The sequence below is a fragment of the Clarias gariepinus genome, chromosome 15, assembly GCF_024256425.1.
Source record: "Clarias gariepinus isolate MV-2021 ecotype Netherlands chromosome 15, CGAR_prim_01v2, whole genome shotgun sequence".
Taxonomy (NCBI): Eukaryota; Metazoa; Chordata; class Actinopteri; order Siluriformes; family Clariidae; genus Clarias; species Clarias gariepinus.
Genome location: NC_071114.1, coordinates 5,077,501 through 5,090,672, shown reverse-complemented (window position 1 = coordinate 5,090,672; position 13,172 = coordinate 5,077,501). Strand labels below are relative to the sequence as shown.

Here is a 13,172-nt window from a genome sequence, read left to right as displayed (position 1 = left end):
GTCATGAAATAACGAGGAAACAAGCCACATCTGCCCATTAAATTGATCATCAGTCTGTGGTCCAGTTACTCTAGAGCCTGTGAAAATAGAGGAAATGGGAGGAACATGAGGGGAAGAATAATTAATACAAGTTATAAAAATTACTAACGCAATATAAGCTGAAAGTTTAACTTGATCGCTTCAGGTTTAATCCATCGTGAGAGGCAAATATGTGAAAAGTCTGTCCTTGCCCAAATACTTATGCATCTGGCTATAATTTCGTTCCAAACCGCTTTGTGCTGATTGATGCTGGTGTAGCTGGTCAGACGCCCCCCTGCTGTTTTACCTCTTGTAGCATCATTTCATGGTTCCCCATATTTTCTAACAAAGGGAAGTCTTTACTTCCCTGCCTGTTTCAGTGCTTGGCTATTAATGTTTCTTTGTTGCTTTGAATTTCTCTCACTGAGCCCTTCTACTGTAAATAACATGGGCAAAAGTATGTGGACACCCAGCACTGAACTTCCCTACACATTCCTAAACCACTAGTCTGGTCCACTTTTGCTGTTATAATATCCACCACTCTTGTCCAAATATATTTTTCACTAAATTTGGGCTCATTTAGCTACTAGAGCATTACTGATGTGGAATGAGGAGGCCTGGGGTGCAGTCAGCATCTCAATTCATCCCAAAGGTGTTCAATGCGGTTGAGTTTGAGCCCTCCTATATCAATCAGACGCTTGTAACGTTGTGGAAACGGTTTGGGGTAGAACCACACAAGGGTGTAATTTCTATACTTTTGACTGTCGTGTGTATGAATCTTTTAATCTTGAAAATGACATTGACACTCACTAAACCGTGAGCACTAAAACAACCTCAAACATTACTGATCTCTATTTTTTTGGGGAAAAAAATGCTGATTGTTTTAAAACATGTAAAGTTTTTTTTTTCTTATCTGACCACAAGGACGTCACTTTTCCCGTGACGCTGGCGTCATGAAACCTTTAGAACAGAACATCATTGAGTAACACTCTGTCTAAAGTCATGCTTCTTAAAGTTTCTTCCTGGTATGGTATGGTTATGAAGGTGTGTTGAATTTATATTAAGCTCATGGTTGACTTGAGTAGCTTTCTCAGATGATCAAAACCAAAACCACTGGGTGGGCGGTGTGTGAAGAGGCCCAATTTCCTTTTAAAAACCGCAAGAACTTCCCGCTACGTACAGCATCATTGTGTGCAATCACACAAGCTGTGCATGAAAACACATATTTTAGGACTAAACAGGGTCTCAGGTGTCGCTTCTTGAGGATGCCTGAGCATGTCAGCTGGCTTGTCTAGACAGGTCAGGAATTTACACAGTAAGTCAGGGGGCAATGCTTTCCCCTTAACCTTATATATATATAAACACAAATACACACACTTAATGGACAAAAGTATTTGGCTAAACCTGCTAATTATTGAATTCAGTTGTTTCAATCAGGCCCCTTATGCCCAAATACATTTTCCCATATAGTGTATATATCGAATTTAAATTGAAATTCAAATTTTATATATTACATACACAGCCCTTTAAAAAGTCTAATGTGCAGTAAAATACTTATACGACTGCCAGTAACCTAAAATATTTTTAAAAAATTGATTATTCACATAAATAAATAAAATATGAAATAAGAGAAAATACCAATACCAATATGAAAAAAAATTAGCTGTAAAAGTAAAAAATTGTAGAAGTATGTTTTTTTGTGAAAAAATATGTCCAGTCACTAGCAGAACAAAGTATACATATACACATAGTATAGCGTCTGCCAAAAAAAAATGTATACACACTTCAGGAAAAGAAAACTATTATTATTTATATTATATTATACTATATATACTGTACAAGTTTTACATTTCCTGATGTGTGTATAAATTTTTTTGGCTGACTCTGTAAGGCAACACAGTAGCTTCGTGGTTAACACTGTTGCCTTGCACCTCCAGGTGCTGGGTTCTATTCCCACGGTGGGTCTGTGTGCATGTTTGCATGTTCTCCCTGCATGCTTAGTGAGTTTCCTCCGGGTTCTCCGGTTTCCTCCCACAATCCGAAGACATGCAGATTAGACTGAATGTTTCCAAATTGTCTGTAGTGTGTAAATGAGTGTTGATCCGAGGTCCGACCACGGTTGTGAAGAAGTGGGAATAAATAACATCATAATCACCATTGGCCTTAGTTGGACTACAGAGGTTCCTAGATAGATGGATAAAAAATAAACTGTGTATGTGAGACTAATAAATAATGTATGAGTATTAAATCAAAGCTCTCCTGTTCAATGAGAAATGTGCACGTTAAACTGGGCACTATGACAGAGAGGGAAGTGAGTGAAGGAATCTTGTCCTCCAAGCCCTGGAGCTGCTGTCAAACACTGCGTGACGTCACTTGGCGTCGCTTCCTGGTGCTCGGCAGAGGAGAAGTGAAACGCTGCAAAGCTCAACTTCTCAGGAGAGACACTATGGTCTGATGGAGACACGGTCTGAAATGTCTCCCAGGTAGACAGACACACTGCACACACACACACACACAGTGCACGCGCGCGCACGCACGCTCGCACGCACACAGACGTGTCCCTGGTGCTCGGACGGTGATCAGCGCGGCGAGGCGAGGCGCGCGCGCCGCGATGCTGTAGCCATGGACAGCAGAATCCGGTAAGGCACGCGCTGCTCACTTCCTAATCTCGCGCTCTGTCTCGCGCTCTCTTTCTCTGGGGCTGTGTTTGGGTTGTTTGCGTGCTGTTTTTTTTCACTCCGTAACAGCTGATAAAACCTGTCCGACTCGAACACCGAGTCCCTATTAAGTCAGAGTTGGCGGTGTTTGATGTTTGACATGCCTCGTATTTAATAATAACAACGAATACAAAAAAAGAAAAAGCTGTTTAGGTGTTGCTCCAGGCTAGCCCAGTTAGCATGCAGGCTAGCAGGAGTCTAAGGTGAACTGTTAGCTTTAGCTAGCCTACACATTCTCACACTCACATTCTGAGGCTTTTAAAAGCTCACCTGTTTCATAGCAGTGTATGTAATTCATGCTCCACCAAGGAAAGAGTCAACATAAATAAATAAATAAATAATAACAACAACAATATACTGTATATATCTATATATTAGGGATGGGAATCACCAGTCACCTCCTGATATGATATTATCACCATACCTTAATTCTTTCTATGCCATTCTCTAAATATCACAGTTTTATAAACATCCTCCGGACACCCAGACTCTACTGCCGTGTACATTGCAATTTCTACAGATTGTTTTTCTTTATTCGTGGCTGGTAACTACTATAGGAATCTAATCAATGTTTTCAACCAGGAAGAAGTTTGGCAAAATAATGACATTATACCCAACAGTCCTCATATAAGGATGGCACAGGGAAATATATATACTGGATATAGACAATGAAGTTGGGGGTAAATGTCATGTCCTTACACGAGGACATTCGGGTCTCAAGAGGATATCCCGATTCAATATTACATTTTCCTCTGAATTTTCAACCTCTTAAAAAGTTTTATAACTAACTAAATGTCGCCCGTTCCTTATCCAGTTAGTTTTCTCAGTTAAAAACGAAGCGCAGCATGTAAACAATACAAACTCACTTCAAATACAAAAGAGTTTAACACTTAACTGAGCAGCTTGTATCTCTGTCATCCACCATAACTCACTCACTCACTCACTCACTCACTCGTCTCATCCTGGGTTTCAGGGGGGTTTAAGGCTATACCGTAAGACTTAGGGTGCGAGGCGGGGTACACACTGAAAGGGGTTCCAGTCCAACGCAGTCTGACATAATTATTGTTTCTAAGCAAGCTTGGCAAATAATTTACTTTGACCGCAAATGGATGAAAATGTGTGAATAATTCAGAGTGCGCCAGCTGTATTTTTAATTTTTAATCATTACGTTTCCCATTCCTCAGTTAGTTTCTAATGTTCCTGTTATAATACCTTCCCTGTTAACTGCGAAGGCTTTCCACTGGATTTTAGAGCATGGCTGTGTTAATCTGTTATGGTTCAGGGCGTGAGATCATGAGTGAGATCAGGCGATGAGGTCTGCGTTGTGGAACAGGTTTGGAGGTCCAGTGAAAGGGAATCGTAAGGCATATTCTCCAGCATACAATGTAATTAAAACTATTGATAAGGAAAAATGGTGTAGTGTCCATATACTTCTGGCCATATAGCTAGTGCAGGTGCTTGACCACAATCTTATAAATAGTAATAAAAAAAAGAACTAAATATTGTACTTTTCATGAAATAAGTTTGGACTAATTGTCCTTCCTTCCACGTCTGTGTGTGTGTGTGTGCTGTCTAGCTTTATTCGATATCTTTCATCTGGATGGATGAATGTGACCAAAGTTTACTTATATAAAGTAATCTCGGATTCATTTGAAGGATTTAACGACCTGCTCTGCGAGATCATTATAGCTACACCGCGTGCACTTTCGCAGATAAACCACACGTAAGTCTGTTGATGGAATCACTCGAGAGACGAATAAAAGCCCTCTTATTTCATGAAGCACGTTCTCTGGACTGATGTAGTAGTGGTGTGTGTTATTTTGGTTTCAAACCGCTGTACATCTGTAATTAATTTTTTATTTCACACGCACTTAACTTGTTACAGACTATAGCTAAGTTTTTTTTAATCTTTTTCCCTCGTTATGTCTTGTACGCTGCTTGTAGCGCCGCACTTGGATGGTTAGTGGATTTTTCTCAAACCAGTTCTGAGCGTGTGCTTTTGCTCCACCGTGACCACCACAAGAAATACCAAATGAATGAAGTGCTACTACGAGTGTCACTGCTGATAGTATTAGCCTCAGAATGACGTTTCTGGCCACAAGTTTCAGGATCCTGAGGTTTGCAATCTGATACGCTCTGTGTAAAAATTATGTGACTTAATGAGCTGGATTGACAAAGGTTGTATGTCATCTATTTGAGAAATAAGTACTCAATGGCCAGAAGTATGTGGACAGCTTTCCATTACATGTATAGGTAGCCCCCAATTTACAAGCGAGTTTTGTTCCGGAAGAATGTTTGTAAGTTGGGTTTGTTTGTTAGTTTCTCCAACTGAGTCTTGTATGCATTTGAGACAAATATACAGTGTAAAGCAGTAAAACAAAACCAAACACACAGGTTTGGTGTTTTGGTTCCTCATTATACTCACGTAAGACTGCACCTCCAGTCCCAGTGGTCAGCTGACCTCATTTAAAAGTCACCTGCAAGACATCGGAGGGGAGGGACAACGCTCCTTGTTGTTGTGTTTACTGTGCGTTTGAATGGAGCTCATTTTGTCCTAGAGCTATTTCAAAATGTGAACTTGTTGATGTCTGATATCTGGTGCACTGCAGTGTACTATACACGTGAGCTATATTCGTTTCTGTATGATTTATTTACACCTACTTCGTATCTGCAGAGATTTGCAAATGTTCATAAGTCGGGGACTACCTGTAAAAGTGTTTATTATTTCTACACACTGTTTCCACCATGTTTGACCACAGTGAAAACCTGAAGAAACACACAAATCCTGACAGGCGTGCTTCAAAATCTAGAGGAAATCTTTCCTAGAAGATTATAACAAGTGACTGTTATTAATGTTAAGATCTATGGTTTTGTAATATGATGTTTGATATTCAGGTGTCCACATACTTTTGGTTGCATCGAACGTAAAGGTCGCCTTACTTACTGTGTGTGTTTGTGTGTGATTTGTCTTAGTGAGAACCCAGAAAGGGCGTTCGACTTGGTGCTGCAGGTGGCGTGTCCGTCATCCGAAAAGGAAGGTGAGTACAGAGTTCACTCACATGTTTACTAGCTACTGAACTACTATTACTTACGCTTACTTACAGGAGTGCTGTGTGGTGTTTTTTGTTTTGTTTTATTTTGCACTTGTTGTTCTCATGCCTGGATCTGCCGTCATGGTGTCGTGCTCTCGTGTAACGCTGATCCATTCAACAGATATGTTTTTATCCAGAGAGATCTGACTAACGACACCAGATGTGTATCTGAGCCGTGGATGTTCCTACACTTGGACGTATGACCGGGTTGGCATTTAAACTTGAAACCTTCTGGTTCATTAATGCAGACGTGTTACTGAGCCGGCGCTGCTTACATATTACGTACTGTTTACACCACAAACTCTCCCAGCTCTAACGTGATATTACCCTCATGTGGTTTACTTTGTGACTTTGTGACTTTAGCGTTAAATGAAGAACACGTCTCTCTTGTATTAGGAACATTTTAATGCTGCAGGATTGAGGTGTGTTACAGGTGTGTTTTAATACCGCGCGGTGTGGGTTTGAACGAGCGCTTGTTTACATTTAATGTTCACATCAGAAGAGGGAAGTTGTCCCACCAAAACCCACATCGTCTCCGTGTCCGTCTTTTATTATCCCTGCTGAAGGCGTCCGATTGACTGGTTTTATTATCAGATATCTTATAACAATGCAATAACGCTAGGAATGAAGAAGCTGCTTTGTTCACTGTCGATGTAAAGTAGTTTAGCGAGGGCTTCGCTTGTTTATTCTTAGGTAAAGGTCACAAATAATGAGTTTGCCTTGAAGTGAGTCTACTTTGCAACTTCTCTACATGACAAGCAAACACTTTTGTCCTGTTGGCCCAGGTTCAGATGTGTAAAGTTCACGTAAAACACTCGTTTCTAGAGAACTTCCAGATGCAGGGTAGACATATTTGTATTCATTTATTTATATTCGTCCACACGTTGTTATTTTGTGTGTGAGTGATTAATAGGTAAGTATCTATGTACTGTTTGTTGGACTTCATCATGGAAGATATTATGATTGTATGAGTCACTAGATAAATGACTCATGATAAATGATGGAGGCCCAGGTAAATAAAAATATAAGATCATGTGACAGTAATTTTGGGGCTGTCTGGATATTTTTCATTCATTCATAAATTTTCTGGACTAAATAGTTCTCATACTCACCATCATTACCGCTTTATCCTGTAATAAGGGTCACGGGGGCCTGGAGCCTATCCCAGGAGACTTAGGGCACAAGGCGGGGTATACACACATACATTCACATATATGGGCAATTTGAGAACACCAATTAGCCTAACCTGCATATCTGTGGACTGTGGGAGGAAACCCACCAAGCACGGGGAGAACATACAAACTCCATGCACACAGACACGGGAATCGAGCCTGGCCGGTTGGAACCCAGACAGGAATCGAACCCGGACTCTGAAGGTGCAAAGCGACAGTGCTAACCACAACACCGCCTGGTTTGACAGCTAAAATAAAATTTTTACAAAATGAACAGTAAGGCTGTGTGCTACTCTACGTCAGGGTGTCTCATTATCATCATTATTTTTAGCTATTTCTTTTTAAACTCTGTTCCTAGAGCAGTTCGAACTAAACTATGCAGTTCCTCAAATGGCCACTAGGAAAGTGAGTCACTTCCCATATAGCCTCACGTAAAAAGGTACAAAAAACTGTTTTGGTGTCTATATGTAGATTTCCTGTTTATGACACCTGTCATAAACAGGGAGTGTTATTTTTTTATGTAACTCACCAGTTACAGTTGCATTAAGCCATACAGTAGAGGTGTGGCTGATTTAAAGTAACAGTTTCATCGCAGGTGTCAAACCGCTAACCGTCTGCTGTGCATCACTTTTAACCAGCAAACTGGAATCGACAAGAAGTGCAGGAGTCGACACGGGACGCCGTATAGAGTTCAGTCAAATGTTTTAGCAAATGAATAACTAGACTTTTAGCTAGGGTAAAGCTAAGCTAGCTAGCTTGTGGTAACTGAGGTTCCAAACGGCAGTCAGGCTCTGATCATCGTGCCCAGTTATGGATTTACTGGGATTTAAGCGACGCCAGCTCCTGCCAAGGTGGAGACGGAAATAGCTCCCGGAGTTGAGCCTCAAAACCGTGATGTCACGGAGGGTGTGTCCCGTTCCCTCATACAGTCTGTGGTATCCAGTTACACCGACTGAGGACTCACTGTAGGATTATGGTGTGAGGTTTTTTTTTTTCTTTTCTTTCTTCTCTTTTTACATCAACATAAATAAATCGTCCACACGCTTTTGTTTTGTTCTGGGGGAAAAAAAAACTGGACCATATTTTGGTTTATTTAACTTTCATATATTGATACTGGAGTTATAAGGAACGTCACATGATCACATGATCGGCTGTTTAGTGTTTTATTTCACCACAAACAGGAGGCCACAGGATTTCCAAGTTTAAAAAAATATACAAATAAATCTGCACCTTTAAGCCGTTTTTAGTTACCCATTATTGTTTATAAATAATTAATTATTTTGAAGTATATCATTATTTATTATATAGTCACCACATTTTGAAGTTAATAACACATATAAAACAAACAAACAAAAAAATCACAACAAAACTACCACATGTTAAATATCACGCGTGTTAATGATTAGTCTTAGACTTCCATCGTATAAAGCAGACCAAGCAGCCATAGTATTAAAAACCACCCAAGGTTTTAGGTTCCCCCTGTGCCATCTGGGCCGCTCTGGCCCCTCCTGGGGGCGTGGCCCTTTGGTGGTGTCGGGAGCAGATTCTTTGGGTGTTCCAGGGTGGGGCCTACATGGATCGGATTTGTTTGTCTGGCACATCCCATGGGGACTCGATTGGATTGAGATCTGAGGAGTTTGGAGGCGGGGTCAACAGCCATCAAGTCTTTTCCTGTGGGCCTCGTGCAGTGGGCCGTGGTGCACTGTTCTGGTGCCTTTCTATCATGGCCAGAATTGGCTTTTCTGTTGGATCGGGCGTGGGTGAGCCTTGTGTGCCCATGATGGTGTCACCGGTTTGCCACTTTACCTGGCAGTGGTGTATAAATTTGAACAAGTTTGTCCATGTCATTTATGCGACAGATGTCTCTGCAGCTCTTATCGTGCATGACTTAAGAACTTCAGAAGCACCGTGGTCTGAAAAGTCATCATGTGTAGTGAGTTAGTGCACAGAGTTGAGTGGGATTCTCGAAGGTTCCATCATCAGAACGTTTCTGCTCCGAGTCGGAGTCCCGTCCTCAGTGTCTCACGCAAACGATTTTAACTTTAAATTTAGTTTCTCAATTTTTTTTTACCTAAGTAGTGAGGTTTGTGGATGTCATGCTAGCACGAGAGCTGTCTGTTCAGGTTTGTGTGAGTTCCCACATATCTGTAAGTGTGTGTGTGTGTGTGTGCGCCTCTGTCTGTCAGCAGTCAAGACTAATTAATTTGTCTTATTAAATAATAAAAAAAGTCTGTAGGAAGGAGATTTTTCTTTCTTTTTTTCTTTTTTTTTTTTAATTTCTCCATCGTCCAGGCAACGGCTAATAAATAAATAAATAAATAAATAAATAGTGATCCAGACATGCAGTGAGCTCATTCCATTAGCTCAGGGCGCTCACCGATGAGTCCACCTGTTGATTAAGAGTAAGTTTAATGTAACTTTATTAAACTTTGTTTTGTTGTTTTTTATGTTTGAACCATTACCTTTAGAAAGTGAGAGATGAATTGCTGAGAACCGTCCGTGTAACTGATGTTTTATTTTATAACGCTTGTATCTGATTGGTCAGAGGAACGCAGTCCGAAACGTCCAATATAGGATACAGTGTGTATATATATATATATATATATATATATATATATATATATATATATATATATATATATATATACACACAATACAGTATATACACACAGTACACACAGTATATACACACAGTACCGTATATACAGTATATATAAAATCTTACCCTAAAAACAAGTAACAGTAACACTACATTATAATCATCAAATCATAAAACTACAAACTTTATACAGTACATTCATAAATACACAAATATATGCATATGTATACTTTTTATAATATTAGTGCAGTCGTTCTGTATAAGTAAATGTCTCTATAGTAACGGGGGACTTCACAGCAACGTGGTTTATAATCTAAATAAATGTGTGAGACAGAGAGAGAGAGAGAGAAGGAATGAGAGCTGTAACGTAGGTGAGAACAAAAATGTTGTGGCCCTCGGCCTGCTTGCACACCGCATCCCTCCGCGTCACACCACACTGTTATTGCTTTGTCCTGGTGCGGTGCACTACGTTAGAGCAGGTGATGGTTAGGTGACATTTTCAACTGAAGACTCATGACTTATTTTTAGAAGAGGTCTTCTTGTTCATCTGAACCTGCTGATGCTCCGTCTGACTCTTGTATCGGGTAACCTCTCATGGTGTTCGTTTATGGATCTATTTATGCAGTAGAGACCCCCGTCTGAGGGCACGAGGGACGAGATGAACGAGTTGGATCAGAAGACTAACACACAGATGGAAAGTGAAAGATTATATCTAGAGTATATCTATAAGCAGGTTATTGTGATGCACGAATTGCATCATGTGTGTGTGTTTTTTTTTTCGTTGCTATTGAGGCCCACTAGAGCAACGGTCGCACTAACCGAAAGAGGAAAGCGCTGCTCGTCCAGTCCCTGACACGAAACGCTCACGTCTCGCGTATGTAGGCTAGTTGAAGACCACTTCCCTTATCATCGGCTGAGGTTAGTCTCATTTCCTGACCCCGGCTCTCAGGACTGCAGTGACGCCAGTTCAGGACCGAACGACGATTAAACTGACATGTCATCCAAAAAACACTTCAGGAAGAGAGAAGTAGGAAACGTACTGTATGCTAAAGCATTTCTTTTGAGTTTAATTCAAGGGCGAAAAAACCCCAAAAACAAATCACCGGTGTAAGATGCAGTACTTTACGTCAGCAGTGGTTGTGCGGCTGTACGGCTTTATCCAGGGCACGTGGGGTTATGTGAATGCTGCTGCTCAGATCTTTGAACTGGTGCGATTGTGTTATGAATAAACCGCCATGTGGTGTGCTGTGACGGGAAAGAAAATTAACTAACCAAAAAAAAAAAAAAAAAACAATCATTTTGTAATGCAACTCATCTGTAAAGCAAGCATGTCACACAATTGCACTTTAATACAAAGTCAAACTTTTTATTCATTTATAGGTTTGTTTTAGTTCCTGTTTCTCTCGCCATAACAGCGATAAACAAGACACCACGGCCTGTCGTCGTGTAACCATCAGTACGAGGCGTTAGCTTTGTTAATGCTGCCGTTTTCTCCCAAAATCACCGACTCGCTCCTGGAACAAAGCAGCCTTCTGAGACCGTGCTTTCATTATGCCTTTATTACGAGTAAATTATTGGGAACTGTGTAACGCCGTGACACTTTTATAGCCCAGGCAGAAAAATAATAGGCTCTCGTTTTTTTTTTTTTTGTTTCCAGCTGTAAGGTTAGACGGCGCACACTCGGCCAGCTCTCGTCGAGTGCGGACTGGCGTGCCTGCGCTCGGCTTTATAGAGCCATATTGATGTTTTTCCAAGCCCATGCCAAAGCTAGCAGAAGTTGCTGACTGTGCCAAGGCAAGTAGGTGGAGACAGATGCTACCTGTCCTCTGTGCTCTTTTCATCCAAATGGCTCCCGGTAATAAAGCGGTAACGATAACACATAATGATACTCAAGGACTTTGTTTATCTTTGATTTGATAGGGTTAGATCTTCAGCGAGCACATTTAGAAGAAAAGTAGCAAAACGATTTCAGATTTCACCCAAAGGTGTTTCAAATAATTTGGTTTCTAACATGGATTTGACGTTACAATAATTTCTAGCCACATTCCGATCCAAACCCAAACAAGCATTCTGGACTGGAAGTCAGCTTTCACATGTTTCCCAAAGCTCTTCCCTAAAATCATGTTCAAACTCATCTTCAAGGTGATTTGTTACCAGCTGTTGCATCTTTAGATGCAACATCTTCCAGCGTTTTAAAGGTCCCCTATTTATGTATGAATATATTTTCTCAACAAGTTCACACAGGTCTCAGTGCTCCCCGAAAGTGTGTGTCCTACACTGCCCTGTTTAAAAAAAACAAAAAACAAAAAAACGCTCAGATGCCTTAGCCACGCCCCCCCGCGGACCTGGGGAAACAGTGGGCGGGATCTGCTTATATGATGTCACATCAAGCCAACTGGCTTTTTTAAGCCCTGGTCAATATGAAAAATGGAAAAAGTACACACACACACGCGCACATGCACACCCTTACACCCACACAGGAAACCTGTCTAAACGTCTCACAATGACATGAATGAACATTTTGCATAATACTTGCACTTTAAAGGTACAAGTAAAATTATGTTTTTTTAATTTTATTTATATATATTTTTTTAAGATTCAGGCTTTAATGTTGAGGTGGGTTTGACATTTGACTGATGTTCTTGAAGCTCCTCCTCCAGGATATTAGGTGGCCTGTAAGATGATCGACATCATTTTTTATTATTTTTTTTAACAGGTTATTTATACAAATTTGGAACAACAAAAATAAATAAATAAATAAATAAATATATATATATATATATATATATATATATATTGCACCTTTAAAATAAGTGTGTTTGTGAGCTCTGCTTCCTCATTTAAAGATGTGACCCGACAGCTGCGTTTCTCACTTGCAGATATAATTAGTCGTTGTTTGTGTCGGTGACGACCTTCTACTGTCCAGGTCACGGATTATTATATTTGTCCCTCAGCATCGAGTCAGAACTTTCCATCCCCTTCACACTCCATCATCAGCACACTCATGTAAATTATCATTACTTCATTTTTTCATTCCACTTCCGAGCTGCCGTTTACTGACTCAATGATGTGGAATTCGTGAGGAATTTATTTATTTATAGCTGGACTTCTGCCGTTGTTTTGTTTTGCGATGAGCAGGTACAGAACGGCTCGCAAAGGATTTTTTGATGAAGCGAACATCGGACGTGTAGATTAGACGTTGCAAGCTGGTCCGAGTGCGAACAAGTCTGGTGCGGTCTTTCAGCCAGCTTTCTTCACCGGTGTTTCTGATGCTCGGTTTAGTCACGATGAGGAATGCAGATTGTCAGACACCGTCTTTCCTTATGTTACGTTGCATTTTATTTGCTTGGGATGTGAACATTTGCTCATTCTCTCTCTCTCTCTCTCTCTCTCTCTCTCTCTCTCTCTCTCACACACACACACACACGTTCTCTTTCACTCTCACACGTTCTCACTCTCTTTCGTTTTTTCCCTCTCCTTCTTTTTTTCATGCCGTTGCATCACCGCAGCAGCTGTGTGTGTTCTTTAGACAGAAGCCTCGGATTTCTGCATTTGCTGCGTGCTTTGTCTGGCG

At 40.6% G+C, this 13,172-nt stretch overlaps 1 protein-coding gene across 1 annotated transcript in view; it reads left to right on the top strand.

Annotated features, from left to right (window-relative positions):
* Positions 1-2,417: 2,417 nt before the first annotated feature.
* dennd1b (DENN/MADD domain containing 1B) overlaps positions 2,418-13,172 on the top strand; it is a 92,114-nt gene continuing 81,359 nt past the window's right edge. Inside the window, exons 1-2 of the mRNA XM_053512818.1 lie at positions 2,418-2,657; positions 5,709-5,773. Coding sequence (XP_053368793.1) covers positions 2,641-2,657; positions 5,709-5,773 — 82 coding nt within the window. The 5' untranslated portion in view covers positions 2,418-2,640. The remainder of the gene's footprint in view (positions 2,658-5,708; positions 5,774-13,172) is intronic.